General features: G+C 57.4%; 1 protein-coding gene across 2 annotated transcripts in view; it reads right to left on the reverse strand.

Moving 5' to 3' along the window:
• KCNT1 (potassium channel, subfamily T, member 1) overlaps positions 1-14,290 on the reverse strand; it is an 84,691-nt gene that overhangs the window by 30,829 nt on the left and 39,572 nt on the right. For both annotated transcript variants that reach the window (XM_006900581.1, XM_006900580.1), the window contains 3 exons: positions 7,983-8,062; positions 7,038-7,137; positions 650-706 (listed from right to left, as the gene is read on the reverse strand). In XM_006900581.1, the coding sequence (XP_006900643.1) occupies positions 650-706; positions 7,038-7,137; positions 7,983-8,062 (237 nt within the window). The remainder of the gene's footprint in view (positions 1-649; positions 707-7,037; positions 7,138-7,982; positions 8,063-14,290) is intronic.

Here is a 14,290-nt window from a genome sequence, read left to right on the forward strand (position 1 = left end):
GCTGCCCACCTCAGGGGAGGGGCTGTGCTGCCCACCTCAGGGGAGGGGCTGTGCTGCCCACCTCAGAGGAGAGGCCGGAGCTGCCCACCTCAGGGGAGGGGCCAGAGCTGCCCACCTCAGAGGAGAGGCCAGAGCTGCCCACCTCAGGGGAGGGGCCGGAGCTGCCCACATCAGGGGGAGGGGCCATGCTGCCCACCTCAGGGGAGGGGCCAGAGCTGCCCACATCAGGGACTAGGAGCTGGAACTGACATGGCCCTGGTGGTTGGGTTGCTGGGGAATTGTACAAGTGAAGACAGTTGAAAGGGCAAGTGCTTTGTGAACTATATGATTTTTAAAATGCAGAAGAGAGAGAATGAAAAATTATCTGGAATAGAAGAGAAAGAAAGATCTAGAAAAGCAGCGCCTGACCTCATGTGCCCCCCACCTCCCCGTGGCAAGTCTGGGGTGCTGAGTGGACCAGCGGGAGCCGCCGGGCACCATCCTGCTTCAACGAGCTCCCTGAGCCATCAACATGGCTGCGGGGACAGCCCAGCGGGGTGGCCATACACAGCCCCGTCCTGCCACGGTTGATAGCATAGCCCCTCACTTGAGGGCTACAGAGGCAGAGGAACCAGACAGCACCCCTCCTGCCCCCAGCCCCGGGACTCACCAGTTAAACTCGGAGGACGAGCCGTTGAAGGTGTAGTTCTCCTTGGGGCAACCCCAGCTGTGGAGACGCAGACAGGACAGCTGTCGTCTCTTCCCTCCTCTCAGGGAGGGACCCTGCCCAGGGACGTCGGGGCTCTAGAGGGTGACCAGGGCGCACTCACCTGTCTGTGACCAACCCTACAACTCACAGGGGGCCCTAAGTGGGGAGAGTGGACAGGTGAACAGACAGGCAGTCACCACATCTGGGGGACACTGAACAACTCAATGCAGGGGCCCCACAAGAGGGTCCCAAAGTGAGGAGGTGCAGGGCTCTCCACACCAACTGGAGGACCCCAGGTTCAACGGTGGGAGGTTAAAGGTCAGGCAGGAGCTCGGGAGCACTGCTCAGGTGAGGGTGCCCAGGGGAAGAACTGAGCCCCTCAGAGACAGATACAGAGAAGCAGGACCTCCTGTGAGGTCAGAGGACGCCTCCAACCAAAGCCCGCGAAGCTAGGAGGGAGCACCGAGAGCTGACTTGAAGACGCTCCTGCCTAAGCCGCCCTAAGAACGTGCCTCCCCATCACCTGGGCTGGGAAGGGAGGGTCACAGCCACACTGGGACTGTCACCACAACCTAATGGGGAATTGGCACAGCTGGTCACCCTCTCATCCTTCCCCCATCTATCCATTCATCCAGGACTTTTCCCTATCCATCTACTCATGTTCTCATTTATCCATCCATCCATCCATCCATCCATCCATCCATCCATCCATCTAGACCCATCCTCACATTCATCTATTCATTCATCCCTCCCTCCACCCACCCACCCACCTAGACTCTCTACCTATTCTCACATCCAAGTATTAATTAATCTATTCTCACGTCCATCTATTAAATCATCCATCCATCTACCCACCATCCATCCATCCATCTATCCATCATCCATCCAGCTATCCATCATCCATCCATGCATCATCCATCCATCCATCCATCCCCTCTAATCATCCGCACATCCATCTATTCATCCCTCAATCCATCATCCATCATCCATCCACCACCCATCCATCCAGACCCTCTACCCATCCTCACTTCCACCTATTAATTTGTCTGTCCATTCATCATCCTTTTAATCCTGGTCTCCTTTATCTATATATTCATCCACCTTCTCATCCACCTATCAAGCATCTACCCATTGCCCCATTCATTCTCACCATTCCATCCTCTCAGCCAACATCCATTTACACACTGGTCCTTCCCCTAATGCATCTACTCAATCAAGAGTGTTGTAAACAATGAAAAGCATGAAGACAGGATTAAAGTTACCATAATACAGTGAGGAAGAAAAGACCTAAGAATAAATTAAATTAGGAACATGCCCCTTCATGAAGGATATGCTTTCCAGCCTGGTCCCGGTGCTATGGCCCCGCAAAGAAAGGTCACCACCGTTATCAGGTATTGAGTCAATGCATCTTATCCAGAAGAAAGGCCGTTCTACCATCAACAAAGTGGTGACCAGAGAGTCAAAGTGCATTCAAGGAGTGGGCTTTAAGATGTGTGCCACTTGGGCACACAAGGAGATCTGGAAAGTTGCCATGAAGGAGATGGGAACACCAGATGTTCACATTGACACCAGGCTTAACAAAGCCGTTTGGGCCAAAGGAATAAGGAATGTCCCATCCTGCATCCGTGTACAGTTGTCCAGAAAACATTATGATAAAGATTCCCCAAGCAAGCTGATTTAAAAAATCTACAGACTGTCATTGTGGATGAAAACTAATAGCTGATTATAAAAAAAAGTTATAAAACTGTGAAAAAAAAAGAAAGAAAGAAATGAAGGACAATTAACATGGGTAACAACCAAGCACTGTGAGAAGGGATAAAGTCACGGAGCCGGCCCTGACTCAGGGGCTGATGGTACAGAATTGAAAATCCGAAAACCCATACATTTGTCATCAGCTGGTACTTGACCACGGTGCTGCTGCGCATTCAGCGAGGAAAGAATAGTCTTTCCAACAGATGGTGCTGGGGCAGCTGAGTCCACGTGCAAAAGAATGTACCCTGCCTCCCACCTCTCCACGGTGGGCCTACCAACCAGAACTCCACCATCAAAACCTTACAAGAAAGCAGAGGGGAACGTTCTAGGAGCCTCATTTACTGGATTCTTAGATACGACACCAACATCATGAGCAACACAGGGGAAATAGACAAGCTGCAGTGAATAATGTAAGAAGGACTTTAAAACTCAACAACAAAGAACCAAAACCCCAATTTTATAAACGGGCAACATACACAGAGCGACTGAGTGAGGGGGGGTGAGTATCCTTTCATGTGCCGCCCGGCCACTTGTATCTTGTCTGTGTGCGCTAAGTCAGAACTGACCCACAGCTGGACCTCCAGTGCGTTTTCAGAGGCTGTCCAACACATGGAAGACTGTCCATCTACCTTCCATGGAGCTGTTGGGGGATTCAAACCTCGTACCTTTGAGTTGGCAGCACAATTCCTTACTAGTAAGTAAGCCACCACAGCTTCCCCATTCGTCACTGTTGTTTGTTGTTATGTGCTGTCCAGTTGCCTGCAACTCATAGTGACCGTATGCACACAGCTCTGAACCCTGCCCTGTCCTAAGCCAGTCGCACTGTCTCCGACACACCACCCCGTTATCAGGTATTGAGTCAATGCATCTTATCCAGGGTCTCCCTCTCCTGCACTGTCCCTCCACCCTTCCAAGCATGATGTCCTTCTCCAAGGACTGGTCCCTCCTGAGAAAATGCCCAAAGTAAGTTATGGAGCTTCAAAATCCTTGCCTCCAGGGAGTAACCTGGTTGCACCCTCTCCAGGACAGAATTGTTTGCTCTCCTGACAGTCCATGGTATGTTCAATACTCTTCTCCAGCACCACAGCTCAAAGGCAGGGATTCTTCTGTCATCCTTAGTCTTTGTCCAGCTCGCTGATGCACAGCAAGCAATTGAAAAGACCATGGTCTGGATCAGGTACACCTTAGTATCTAGACTGACATCATTGCTCTTTACTCTGGAGAGGTCCCTGACAGTAGATTTTCCTAATGCAATTAGTCTTTTGGTTTCCTGACTGCTGGTGCCAAGAGTGGTGATCGTGGATCCGAGTAAGCGGTAATTGTGAACAATCTCAATCTCTTCTTTGTCTCTCATTATGCTGCTCTTAGCACTGCAGTGAGGAAGAGGAGAAAATAACCCATCATGAGCTTCTACTTTACAGCACAAGGATGGATATAATTTACGAAACACAAAAGAGGAGATACGGCGTTGGCGAGAAGGTGGCAAGCCTGGCCCACTCAGGCGTGGCTGCTGGGGTGTAAAATGGGATGTCCTCTATGGGAGACATTTTGCAGCTGTTCAGAAACTTCAACAGAGTTATGGTCCAGAAATTCTATTCCCATGGTTGTCCCCCAAATCCTAAACACAAGAACCAGGGACAGACCCTTACACATCAGTGTCATTGAAGCTTCATTCATAATAGCCCAAAGGTGGAAACCACCTTGAAGTGCGCATTCCGGGGTGAACAGATAAAGGAAATGTCTGTACATGAAAATGATACTGGGTATAAGAAGAGATGACCTTCTGATCGTGCCACTGTGAGGATGCGGGTGGGGGCGTGACGCTAAGCAGGATAAACCAGACAGAAAAGGACCCACGTAGTGTGATCCCGCTCGGACGGAATAGTGAGGACAGCAAATCCATGGCCAGCACAGAGCGACGCCTCCCAGGGCCGGGCGAGCGGGGATGACGGGAAAGGGTTGTTCACAGCACCACCCTTTTGGTCAAACACTAGAAGCTCAACCCTTTCCATACAATGGGACAGTGAGCGGGACAGTGAGCGGGACAGTGACTGGGACAGGGCAGGAAGAGAACGGTTCACCATCTTGATCCGCGGATGCTGAGTCCATTTCAACCCATGGAGAATGTGCAGAATTGCTCCATGTTCCAAGCCTCTGAACCTCGGCACAAGCCAACGGCCTCATCTTTCTCCTGCAGAGTGGCTGGTGGGTTCAGACCAGCAACTTTACCCTTAGCATCCCAACCGTCAGCCCACTGTACCGGCAGGGCCCCAGCGTATAGGTGATGTCGACATGCAACCACACAGAGGCCAAGGAGCAGATGTCTGTCTGAACACAGCAAGGGTACACGCGTGGTTCAGACTCAAGGAAGGCGAGTGTCAGGGACGTATCCTTTATACCTATTCAGTCTATGCTGAGCACTGTGGCATCAGGATTGGAAGACTCACCAACAACCTGCGTTATGCAGATGACACAACCTTGCCCACTGAAAACAAAGATTTGAAGCACTTTCTGCAGAAGATCAAACCATCAATACAGATTACATCACAACCTCAAGAAAACAAAAATCTCCACCATTGAGCCAACAGTATGCCAGATGGAGAAATGACTGAAGTTTCTACCACAATCAACACCCAGGGTGGCAGCAGTCAAGAACTCAAAATATAAAGTGCAACAATGAATGGATGGGAATCCAAAGTCTCTGTAACTTTCATTAAAATGAATAATTAAAAAACCTGTTAAAATGATAAAAAAAAAGAAACCAAAATATGTGTTGCACTGGGGAGAAATGCTGTGAAGGACCTCTCCAAGGTTCTAAAGAGCAAGGATGTCAGTTTAAAGACTAAGGGGTGCATGATCCAAACCCTAGTATTTTCAATCACTTCCTGGGCACTGACAATTGGACAACAAATAAGGAAGACATAAGAGCTGACGTCTTTGTGTGTTGGAGAAGAGTACTGAAATATCAGGGAGTGACAAAGAACAAACAAGTCGATCCTGAAGGGAGTGCAACCAGAATACTTCTTAGAGGCAAAGATGGTAAAACTTGCTCTCACTCACTCTGCCAAATTCTCAGGGGAACCACGCAGTGGAGAAAGCCATCGTCCTGGGCAAAGTCGGTGAAGGAGAGAGAACTTCTCACGACAGGGGCTGGCACAGTGACCTCCACTGGCCTTGAGCAGCAGGTGCTGAGGACGGTGGAGGAAGGGCTGCTCACAAGGTCAGCTCACACCACCGCCTCCCACTGTGATGTGTACGGATGTGGATGTGAGGTAGGATCCCTTCTGTGCTGTTCACTGGGGGGACGCGCTGAAACAACCACCCGTTTGAGGGTTATACACAGATGCTGTGTTCATCTGCATCACGTCCAAATGTCAGCAGAGTGGTTTGCCAGTGCGCAGAGGGCTGGGCAGGCTGGGAGACGAGCGGGGCTCTCGGGGAAATCACTGCAATCAGAGAGGGGGCCAGAGGGGGGTGGGCAAGGGCTAGAAACCATGACAGCAGAGATGAAAAACCTAGACGAGAGCTGGAAATGATAGCTGAGCAGTCCCTAACCCTGAAGGGCCATTCCCACTGCTGTGGGGCCGTTCTCACTCCTGGTGGCCCTGCAGGACCGCTCCCTGGGGCCCCCAAGGCTGAACAGTCATGGAAGCCATGGCTTCCTCCTACTCCTGCGGAAGGGCCAGTGGGTTTGAACTACTGACTCTTTGGTTTGCAGGCGAGCATGTCACCCACTCTGCCACCAGAGGTCCTAGAAAGTCCTCCAGATGGGGCTCCAGGAGATGCAAGGTGAAGCTAAGAAAAGCAAGGATCATTCCAGAGTCCAGTATCTGAGCTACAGGAGCTCCACGTGGGACGCCCAGGACATGAGGAAGCTGGTGGGTTAAGGACCTAAATTCTGAATCTTTGGGATGCTGGTCCCCAGGTTGGCGTCCGTCAGGACTGCCTGGGACATGAAAAGGGACAGGCCATGACCACATCACTGGGCAGACAGGAGCTCCTCCAGCTTCAGGAAAGGATGAACTCCTCACAAGGACGCAGAAGGACAAGCATGTTGTCACCCGGGGCAGTGGCCAGAGCACATGGCTGGGTAGTGCTCCGGAACTGGGGTGGAATGGGGTGGGGTCCACTGGGAACCCCACCCTGGAGGTCTGCAGACAGTGGGCCCCACAGAAGGGTTCTGGGAATTGGAAGGGTGTCTTCCATAGAAAAGGAGGGTTAATCCAAGAAAGGGACCACCACAGGGTCAGGAGGCTCCAGGGGGTGCGTTCAGGCCCGGCCTGTGGGGAGGCTTTCCGGCGTGGGCTGGGGCTGAGCCCCTTCATCTTCCCACACTGAACCCCGTCCCAGGGAGAGAGTTCCCAGCCCACAAACAATACACATGCAGCTGCCAGGCCACTCACAAGGGAATCCTGCCTGGTCAGCCAGTGTGTGAGGACAGTGTCCCCAAGCCGAGAGATCCAGGGACGGACATGGGGCGGGGGTCATGTTTGGGGAGGAAGCACAGGCCAAGGCCCTGGGGGTGCTCTGGGGCCCAGGGGTGCTGGTCAGAGCCCGCCTCCCTCCCACCCCCTCCCAGGCCCTGCTTGTCACCCACCATCCGATGCCCTGCTTGGGGTTGTCCAGCAGGACGCGGACGATGTACAGGAGGCAGGTGAGCAGCTTCAGAGAGAAGTTGAAGAGCCGGATCCGCAGGCCTGCGGGGGGAGCGGTCAGCTGGGCTCAGGGGGCATCCAGGGACGGGTATGGGGTGGCTGCTCAGGGAGGGGCAGAGGAGCATGGCCACCAAGTGGGGGACTGGGCCCTCTTCCAACCAACTCCTTCTCAAGCTCCCCACGGCAGCAGGTGAGGGGCAGTGTGTGGTGTGGGGCCTGGTGTGGGGTCTGTGGTGTGAGGTCCAGGGTCTGGTCTGGGGGTGCAGGCCTGGTGTGAGGGGCATCTACAGATAAGCCTTTGGGGTTCAAGGGAGCAGTGGGTGCCCTGTGGTCACGTGCTCCGTGCAAGCAGGGCAGGGCATCCTGCATGCCCGGGGCCATGTCCAGCAGCTGACCCTCAGAGCTGGGAAGGTGGGTGCTCAGGTCTGAGGTGAAAGACAGGGCAAGGAGAGTGGGGACAGCTGTGGGGGTCTCAGTCCGGAGCCCAGCAGGGACAGCGACAGCCCAGCTTCTGGTCTTCCACCCCACTGGGCCCCAGGTGGGGATGTTCTACACCCCCTACACCCACACACATGGTTTCCTCCCCGCTCAGTCCAGCCCTCCGACCTCTCCCTGTCCACGCCACCGTGACCACGGCAATTCCCTCACCTGACAGCACCTTCATCTCTGCCCTTTCCCACCCCTCTGATACAACATCCCTCTCTGCTCTGCCCACTCGGCCCCATTCCCCTGACAGCTCCTGCCTGCCTCCTCGTCCTCCCCAACCTGACAGCTTCCCTGCCCCCAAGTGCCCCCTGCCCCCCAGCTCCCCTGCCCCCAAGTATCCCCTGGTCCCCAGCTTCCCTGCCACCTGAGTGCCCCCCACCCCCCACCCCGGCCCTGCTCACTGGATCTCTGGTTCTTGATGAAGAAGAGCTTCAGGCGTTCTTTGAAGGTGTTCTCATTGACGTAGAACTCCACCTGGACCCTGGGAAGCAAGGGAGGAGTGAGCGTGTGTGCAGTGTACTACCCCCTCCAGCACCTCTGACCCAGCTCACAGTCAGTGCCTGCCTGCCCCAGACACAGCCTGCTGGCCAGGGCTGGAGAGACCCGAGGCCCTACCCCCACACCCCCATCAGGTCAGTGCATTTCAGGCCATTTGAACCAAGTGAGGGTTGGGTTAGCTGTGCGTCCCGCCCTAGCCCGGAACCTCCTCTGTAAAGCTGGACTCCCTCATCCCCACCCTGCAGTGTCCAGAGGCACATGCCCACATCACTGTGGAGCTGTGGCCACCTCGGGCCCAAGCCCACCTCACTGCTTAGCCATCATCTGGTGGCCCCTGAGGCCACGGCTCTGCCCTCTCCAGATGCACCTTCCTCTGCTCTCTGGTGACCCCTGGTCAGTCCCCAACACTGACCATGCTGGTGACCTCAGCCCTGCTCTGGGCCCCCGTGGCCCCTGAGGTAGTCACTAAGCAGGACTTGTGGGGGTTCTCAGCGGAGATGGGGGCCCATCCTGACAACCATGGAGGGGCCGCTGGGCCGAGGAGTAGTCAGGGCCCAGGGGTAGCCCACTGCCACCCAGCAACCCACCTCCTGATGCGGGCAGGTACAGGATGCCCACGTTAAGGAGAGGGGGCTCCAGCTGGTGGACGCCAGGGATGCCCCTGAGGCGGACATGGAGAGAGCACCCCACCCAGATGAGCTCAAGTTCTGGGGTGGTTGGCAGGCTCCATGACTCCAAGTGGTCCTGGTTTGCACTGTGACACCCACCAATGGCCTCTCCTCACCCAGGCTGCACCTGCCCCTAACCAGCGGTCTCAGGGGTCCTGCAGGCTGTCCCCAAGGGCTCTGCTGCAGTGGGGGCACTACCAGCTAAGAAACTAGTGCCCGGGACTCAGACACACATGGCTCGGGCCTTGGGCACAGGTTGGTTCCCCAGCTAGGTTCCCTCAGAGATGGCCAGGGGCTTGGAAAGGCCACCTAGGGGCTAGGTGGCACGATGGAGGCACAGAGCTCCTGAGGAAGTCACCCTACCAGGGGGAATCTGGAAGGCTGCCTGGAGGAAGTGGTATCAGGGGATGGGCACAGGACTCAGTGGGCGTTCACACCTTCCCGCCCCACCTTGCCTGTCCCTCATCACTGTCTCAGTTGACACGCCTGCCCAGCACAGCTGCACGCCCATCCAGACCGTGTGACGTCGTCAGGCCCCAAAGATCATCCAACACAGCCCAGTGCCTGTGACTCACTGTGACAGCCCGGCCGAGAGCTGACCTGCTCTGGCCAGGCACAGCCACACCTTGCAGTGGCCCCTGGGATAGAGACTCAGGGTGGAGGAGGGGTGGCTGGGCCAGGAGAGGATGGGCACTGGCCCCATGTAGAACTCCGGGCCCTGACTCCATTCTCGGTCAGACCCCGAACCCCGTGGGTCCTGAGTTACGACCCTACTTGTGTATGTCATCAGCACCATCCGACACAGACCCCTCTGCTTTCCCCTCCATCCACCCCCCACCCCGTGCCCTCCCCCCATCCCTCTCCAGCCAGCTCTGAGATGGGCCCTGCCCAGCTGATGGCAGCTACTACCCGCCCGGCCTCTCCCTGCCCCCCGCCAGCTCCAACCACATGGTCCCGCAGACCTGGGGGGATGACGTGCTGGGGTGACATGCTGGCCCCCACCTTCCCCTCCCGCCAGCACGCCACAGCGGCTCCCCACAGCAGAGCCCTGGGATGAGGACACCCCGCCATGCACACACAGATGCAGGGCCTGCCAGTCCAGAAGGTGACCACAGCCACACGGTGACTCCTGGACACTTCCGCACAGGCCCAGCTGCCAACTCAGACAGTGAGTCACCCCTCAGGGGCAGCCCTGCAGCCAGGCAGGACCCAGGGGGAGGACGCGGGCCGGATCACGGAGCCCGGTGATCGATGCCCCATCACCTCCGGTGTTAATGTTTAATGAGCTGTGGCTGCCCAGCCCCAGGGCCTCCTGCATCCCCACAGCGGAGAGCAGATTACGAAGTATCCGTTTTCCTGGCAGCATCTCTAATGGGACGCTGGAAGGTGTAATTGAACGAAAGGATGGATGAGGGTGTAGTGTAGGCGGAAGAGGGTGGGACCTGCTGCCCACAGGGGTCACTCTGGGCAGACCCTGCCCACTGCTGGCCAGCATTCTCTGATGAATGAACCATGATGGTAGACCCAGTGGCAGTCCTGGGAGCACTTACTGGGACAGAGAGGAGTCCAGACTGAAATCTTCGACAGGGAGCCTGGGGACAGAGTGGACACATCAAAGCAGAAACCCCAGACAGAGGGGCAGCGAGCTATGGGCAGTGCTGGGAGACCAGAGTCCCCCACCCAGGCTGGCATAGACATGCAGAGGCCCCAGACGTAGGACTAGGCAGCAGCCTTGGGTTGGGGTACCACGTCTGAAAAGCAGCAGTCACTTGAGGTGCAGCCCATGCACCCACCTGCACATCTAGCCCTCACCTAGGGGTGATGGTGAAGGACCCCCATCCTCAGGCAGGCAAGTGAACACGGGTCATTGTCAGGAATCGTCGTCCAGCTTGGCCTCAGGGTCCCCACCGTGCAAGGGAGCACTGCCCCCTTCACACCACGGCTCAGGCCAGGCCTGCTGGCTCATGACCTGGACAGATGACCTCGGCCCAGCAGGTGGCCCTCAGGCCCACCCATCCCTCCACTCCCTGCCCCAACCTTGTATACAAGGTGGGACATGGGACCCCACCCCTCACCCCAGCTAGGTGAGCCGAGGCTGGGGCGCTGGGCCAGGCGGAGGTGCCCTGAGGGAGGGAGGATATGTGTTATGACATGATGGTCAAGGACAAGCTCCTCCCCTTTAACCTCCGAGCTACCTTTTACCAGAAGAAACAGATGCTCACAGAGGCCACACAGCAGGAAAGAGGGGCTGCCTACAGATGAGTCTGGGTCACAGGCACAAGCCCACCTCCTGTGTAGACCCTTGGCCCAGCACCCAACTTGGTGGACGAGGCAGGGATGCTGGTCACACACACTAATCAGGCCTGGCCTTGGTGAGGGGAATGAATACTGCTGGGTCGAGCCCTCCTGCCTGCCCCTGGCACCAGTTTCCTCTCTGATGCCTTGAGCTCTGAGCCAACCACTCTATCAGGAGTAGGGGGTACCTGGCAGGACCACGGTCAGTCCTGGAGGGCCAACCCCGCAGGCTCCCCAACCCTTGGGGCCCAGATCCTCCTAAACCACAGTACTGGCTATCTCCGGCCCTGGACACAGCCTGGTGTCCTCCACATAGAGAAGGGGACAGCTTGTCCTCCTGCCAACCTCCTGCCCCAACAATACAGGTTCAGCACCTGTCATGGGCAGAGACTGTCAGATGAGTGAACAGGCCTGGCTCGGAGGAAATGCAAGCACAGGCTCCTCAGAGGCAAGGCTGGTGACTGGACTTGTCAGGAGGGGCCGGTCTTCAAAGAGAGACATCAGACCGGGGGAGAGTAGAGGGTCAGAGAAAAAGGAAGACCCCCAGTAGGGTGGGCTAACAGGAACGGCGACAGTGGGCTTCAGCATGTCACGGCTGGTGAGAATGGCACAGCACAGGACAAGGCTCAGGCCATTGGTTCAATGGGTCGCTGTGAGTCACAAACTCTACCTAATATGGTCAGGAGCCCCACATCCACCTTCCTGGTGGCCTGAGGATGTAGGACAGAATGTAGAGCACAGGCCAGCCAGAGTCGAAGGGCCGTGCTGGTGGTCAGCATTCTCAGGGTGAGGGGCATCAACTCTGGTTGCCTAAATACTGTACCCACTAGAGAAGGCCCCTCAGCATGGCCGAGGGCAAGCTGGCCCATCTGGAGTGTCCAGACTCAAGGGGTCCCAGAGACCTGGTCAGGTCAAACTCGTGGCTGCCCAGGGCTCCCCTCCGTCCTGGGCACCCCAGGTGCGCCCTGCTCCCACAGCACAGAGCTGGCCTCTCTGTCCTTTCTGTGGCACCAGGTGCTCCAGGGAGACATGAACTGGTGGCCTTCCTGGGCAGGGCTGGGCAGGGCCCTCAAAAGCTGGAGATGTGGCTTCATCCCCAAGGCAGGGACGGCACATTTGCCTCTGTTGTTCTGGTTGGTGGGGGTGTCTGGGGGTCTCCAGCTCTGGAGAGGAGGCTTCATGGGGGATGGGTTTCACCTCCTTGTCAGTTTAAGAATTCTGGGTTCCAATTGCCTCCACCCTCGTCAGAAGTCCACACACAGTAGGTCACTCATGGCTTGGGGGGCACACGCTAGCAGAAGAGGGGTACACTGTGGGCCTCCAGGGACCATGGGTGCACCTGGATCTGCCTAGTCTGTCACAGAAATCGTGTCGCATGCAGCCCACCGCGTGTGCGCGGTGAGGGGCCCCCTTACCCCACAGGGTTGAGCAGGGAGGAAGTGAACCCCAGGAAAGGGGGCTGTCAGTGCTGCCTCATGCTGGGGGTGGGGCTGGAGCTGCAGAGAGACAGCTGCGGGGGCACAGCGCACTGTGGGGAGGGGGTGGGTGCGCCAAGATGAGGTGCATGAGGGGGGTGAAGGGAGGCGTGGCCTCCGCGCACGTGGGCGGGGCGTGCAGCGGAGGTCAGGGTTCCCACCTGGCAGATGACCGCGGGGGCGGGGGGGGGGCGGGTGTAATGCAGACCGAACCACCACTTCACTGCCTTGGATCCTTTCTGATTCACCACGACCCCCCAACCCGTAACGAGGCTGCACGCTTTATGGGAAGGGACTGCCCAACCTTCTCCTAGGAGTGACTGGGAGATTCAAACCGCTGACCTGTCAGTAAGCAACACATAATGCACCACGTGAATCCCACGTTGGCCCCAGGAGAGTGTGTGTGTGTGTGTGCGCGCGCGCGCGCGCACACACACACACACACTTGCGCGCCTCCAGAGGGGCAGAGGGGTGCGGGGCATAAGTAGGGGTCTCTTCAGGACAGAGAAGTCGGGGCAGGCACACACAGGTGAGGGGTGTGGAGGGGAGGCAGGGCGGGGGCAGGCCGGTGTCCTCCGAAGCACTTTGGGGCCTGCCAGACTCCACTGCCCAGGCGCCAACCCTGCCCCACCATAGCTGCCCCCACACTCCAGGCCCCTCCTCTACAGAGTAGACCGGGTCCTGGGCCACCAGGCAACTGCCCCTCTCCAACAATGGTCCCCACTGCCCGTCCCCAGACCCCACACCTCTGGGACCCGTTTCCAACCACTAACTGCAGGGATGCTGACCCCTCCTAACTTCCTAGAACAGAATTCTCCCCCCACTCCCAGCACCCCGGTGGGGGCCAACACTGGCGATAGACAGATGAGGCCGCAGCGAATCAGGGCTGTTGAGTGGGAGTCCCACTCTGGGGGCTGGGAAACAGCCCCTTCCCCTTCTGCGTTGCAGGAGCTTGGGGGGCAGTGAAGGCCTCTTCCCAGGGATGGGAAGACTGGCTGTGGGTGGGTTGAGGAGGCTGGACTCTGGCTGGGGGTGGGCATCTTTAGAGGCCTGTACCCCTTGCCCTGGGGGCACCACAGTTCCTGCCCCAGGCTCAGCTCTGCTCAGGACCTGCCCTGGCTTCCTGATGCGTCCCTCCAGATCCAGCTGGGTAGCGGGTATGGAGTTCCAGAGAGTAGATGGGGTAGGGTTGCCAGATTCTACGCCCTTTCCTTGACTCTGAAGTGAGGAACTGCTGGGGACTGAGTCCCAGCAAAGGCCACAGGGGCGGGGATGGGAGGGCTTCCTGGAGGCGGCAGCCAGGTGCCCTGGCTCCCATGCTGCATTGTGGGCTCTGTGCAGGTCTAGGCAAGACCTGCAGGAAGAGGACAGAGCAGGGAGCCAATCCCATTGCCTTCACTGGAGGCTTGGGATCTGCATCCTACAGCATCCAGGGAGAGGATGGAGAGAGAGGAGTTGGCCTAGCCGGGGCCTCCCCACCAGCCAGCCCTGCATTAGCTGTGCGCAGCTAAGAGGCACTTAACCTCTGTGCCTCAGCAGTGTCCTCTGGCAAATGGGAACAATGCCGGGAAGTGTGCTTCGCCTTCCCAAGAGCCCCTCCTCCCAGGGGCAGGAGCCTGTGACCAGGTGGGAGGGGCAGGCCACTGGGCCCTGGCCCCCTCTGTGCTGCCATCTGTCAGGTCAGGCTCCCCCAGACTGCCACGCTCCAGCCTGGAGGGGTGCACACTCACTCCCTGCCACTGACACACACTTGCACTGCACACTCACACTCCA

Source organism: Elephantulus edwardii, unplaced genomic scaffold (genome assembly GCF_000299155.1).
Source record: "Elephantulus edwardii isolate Elephantulus edwardi_28Jun2011 unplaced genomic scaffold, EleEdw1.0 scaffold00289, whole genome shotgun sequence".
In the NCBI taxonomy this organism is placed as follows: domain Eukaryota; kingdom Metazoa; phylum Chordata; class Mammalia; order Macroscelidea; family Macroscelididae; genus Elephantulus; species Elephantulus edwardii.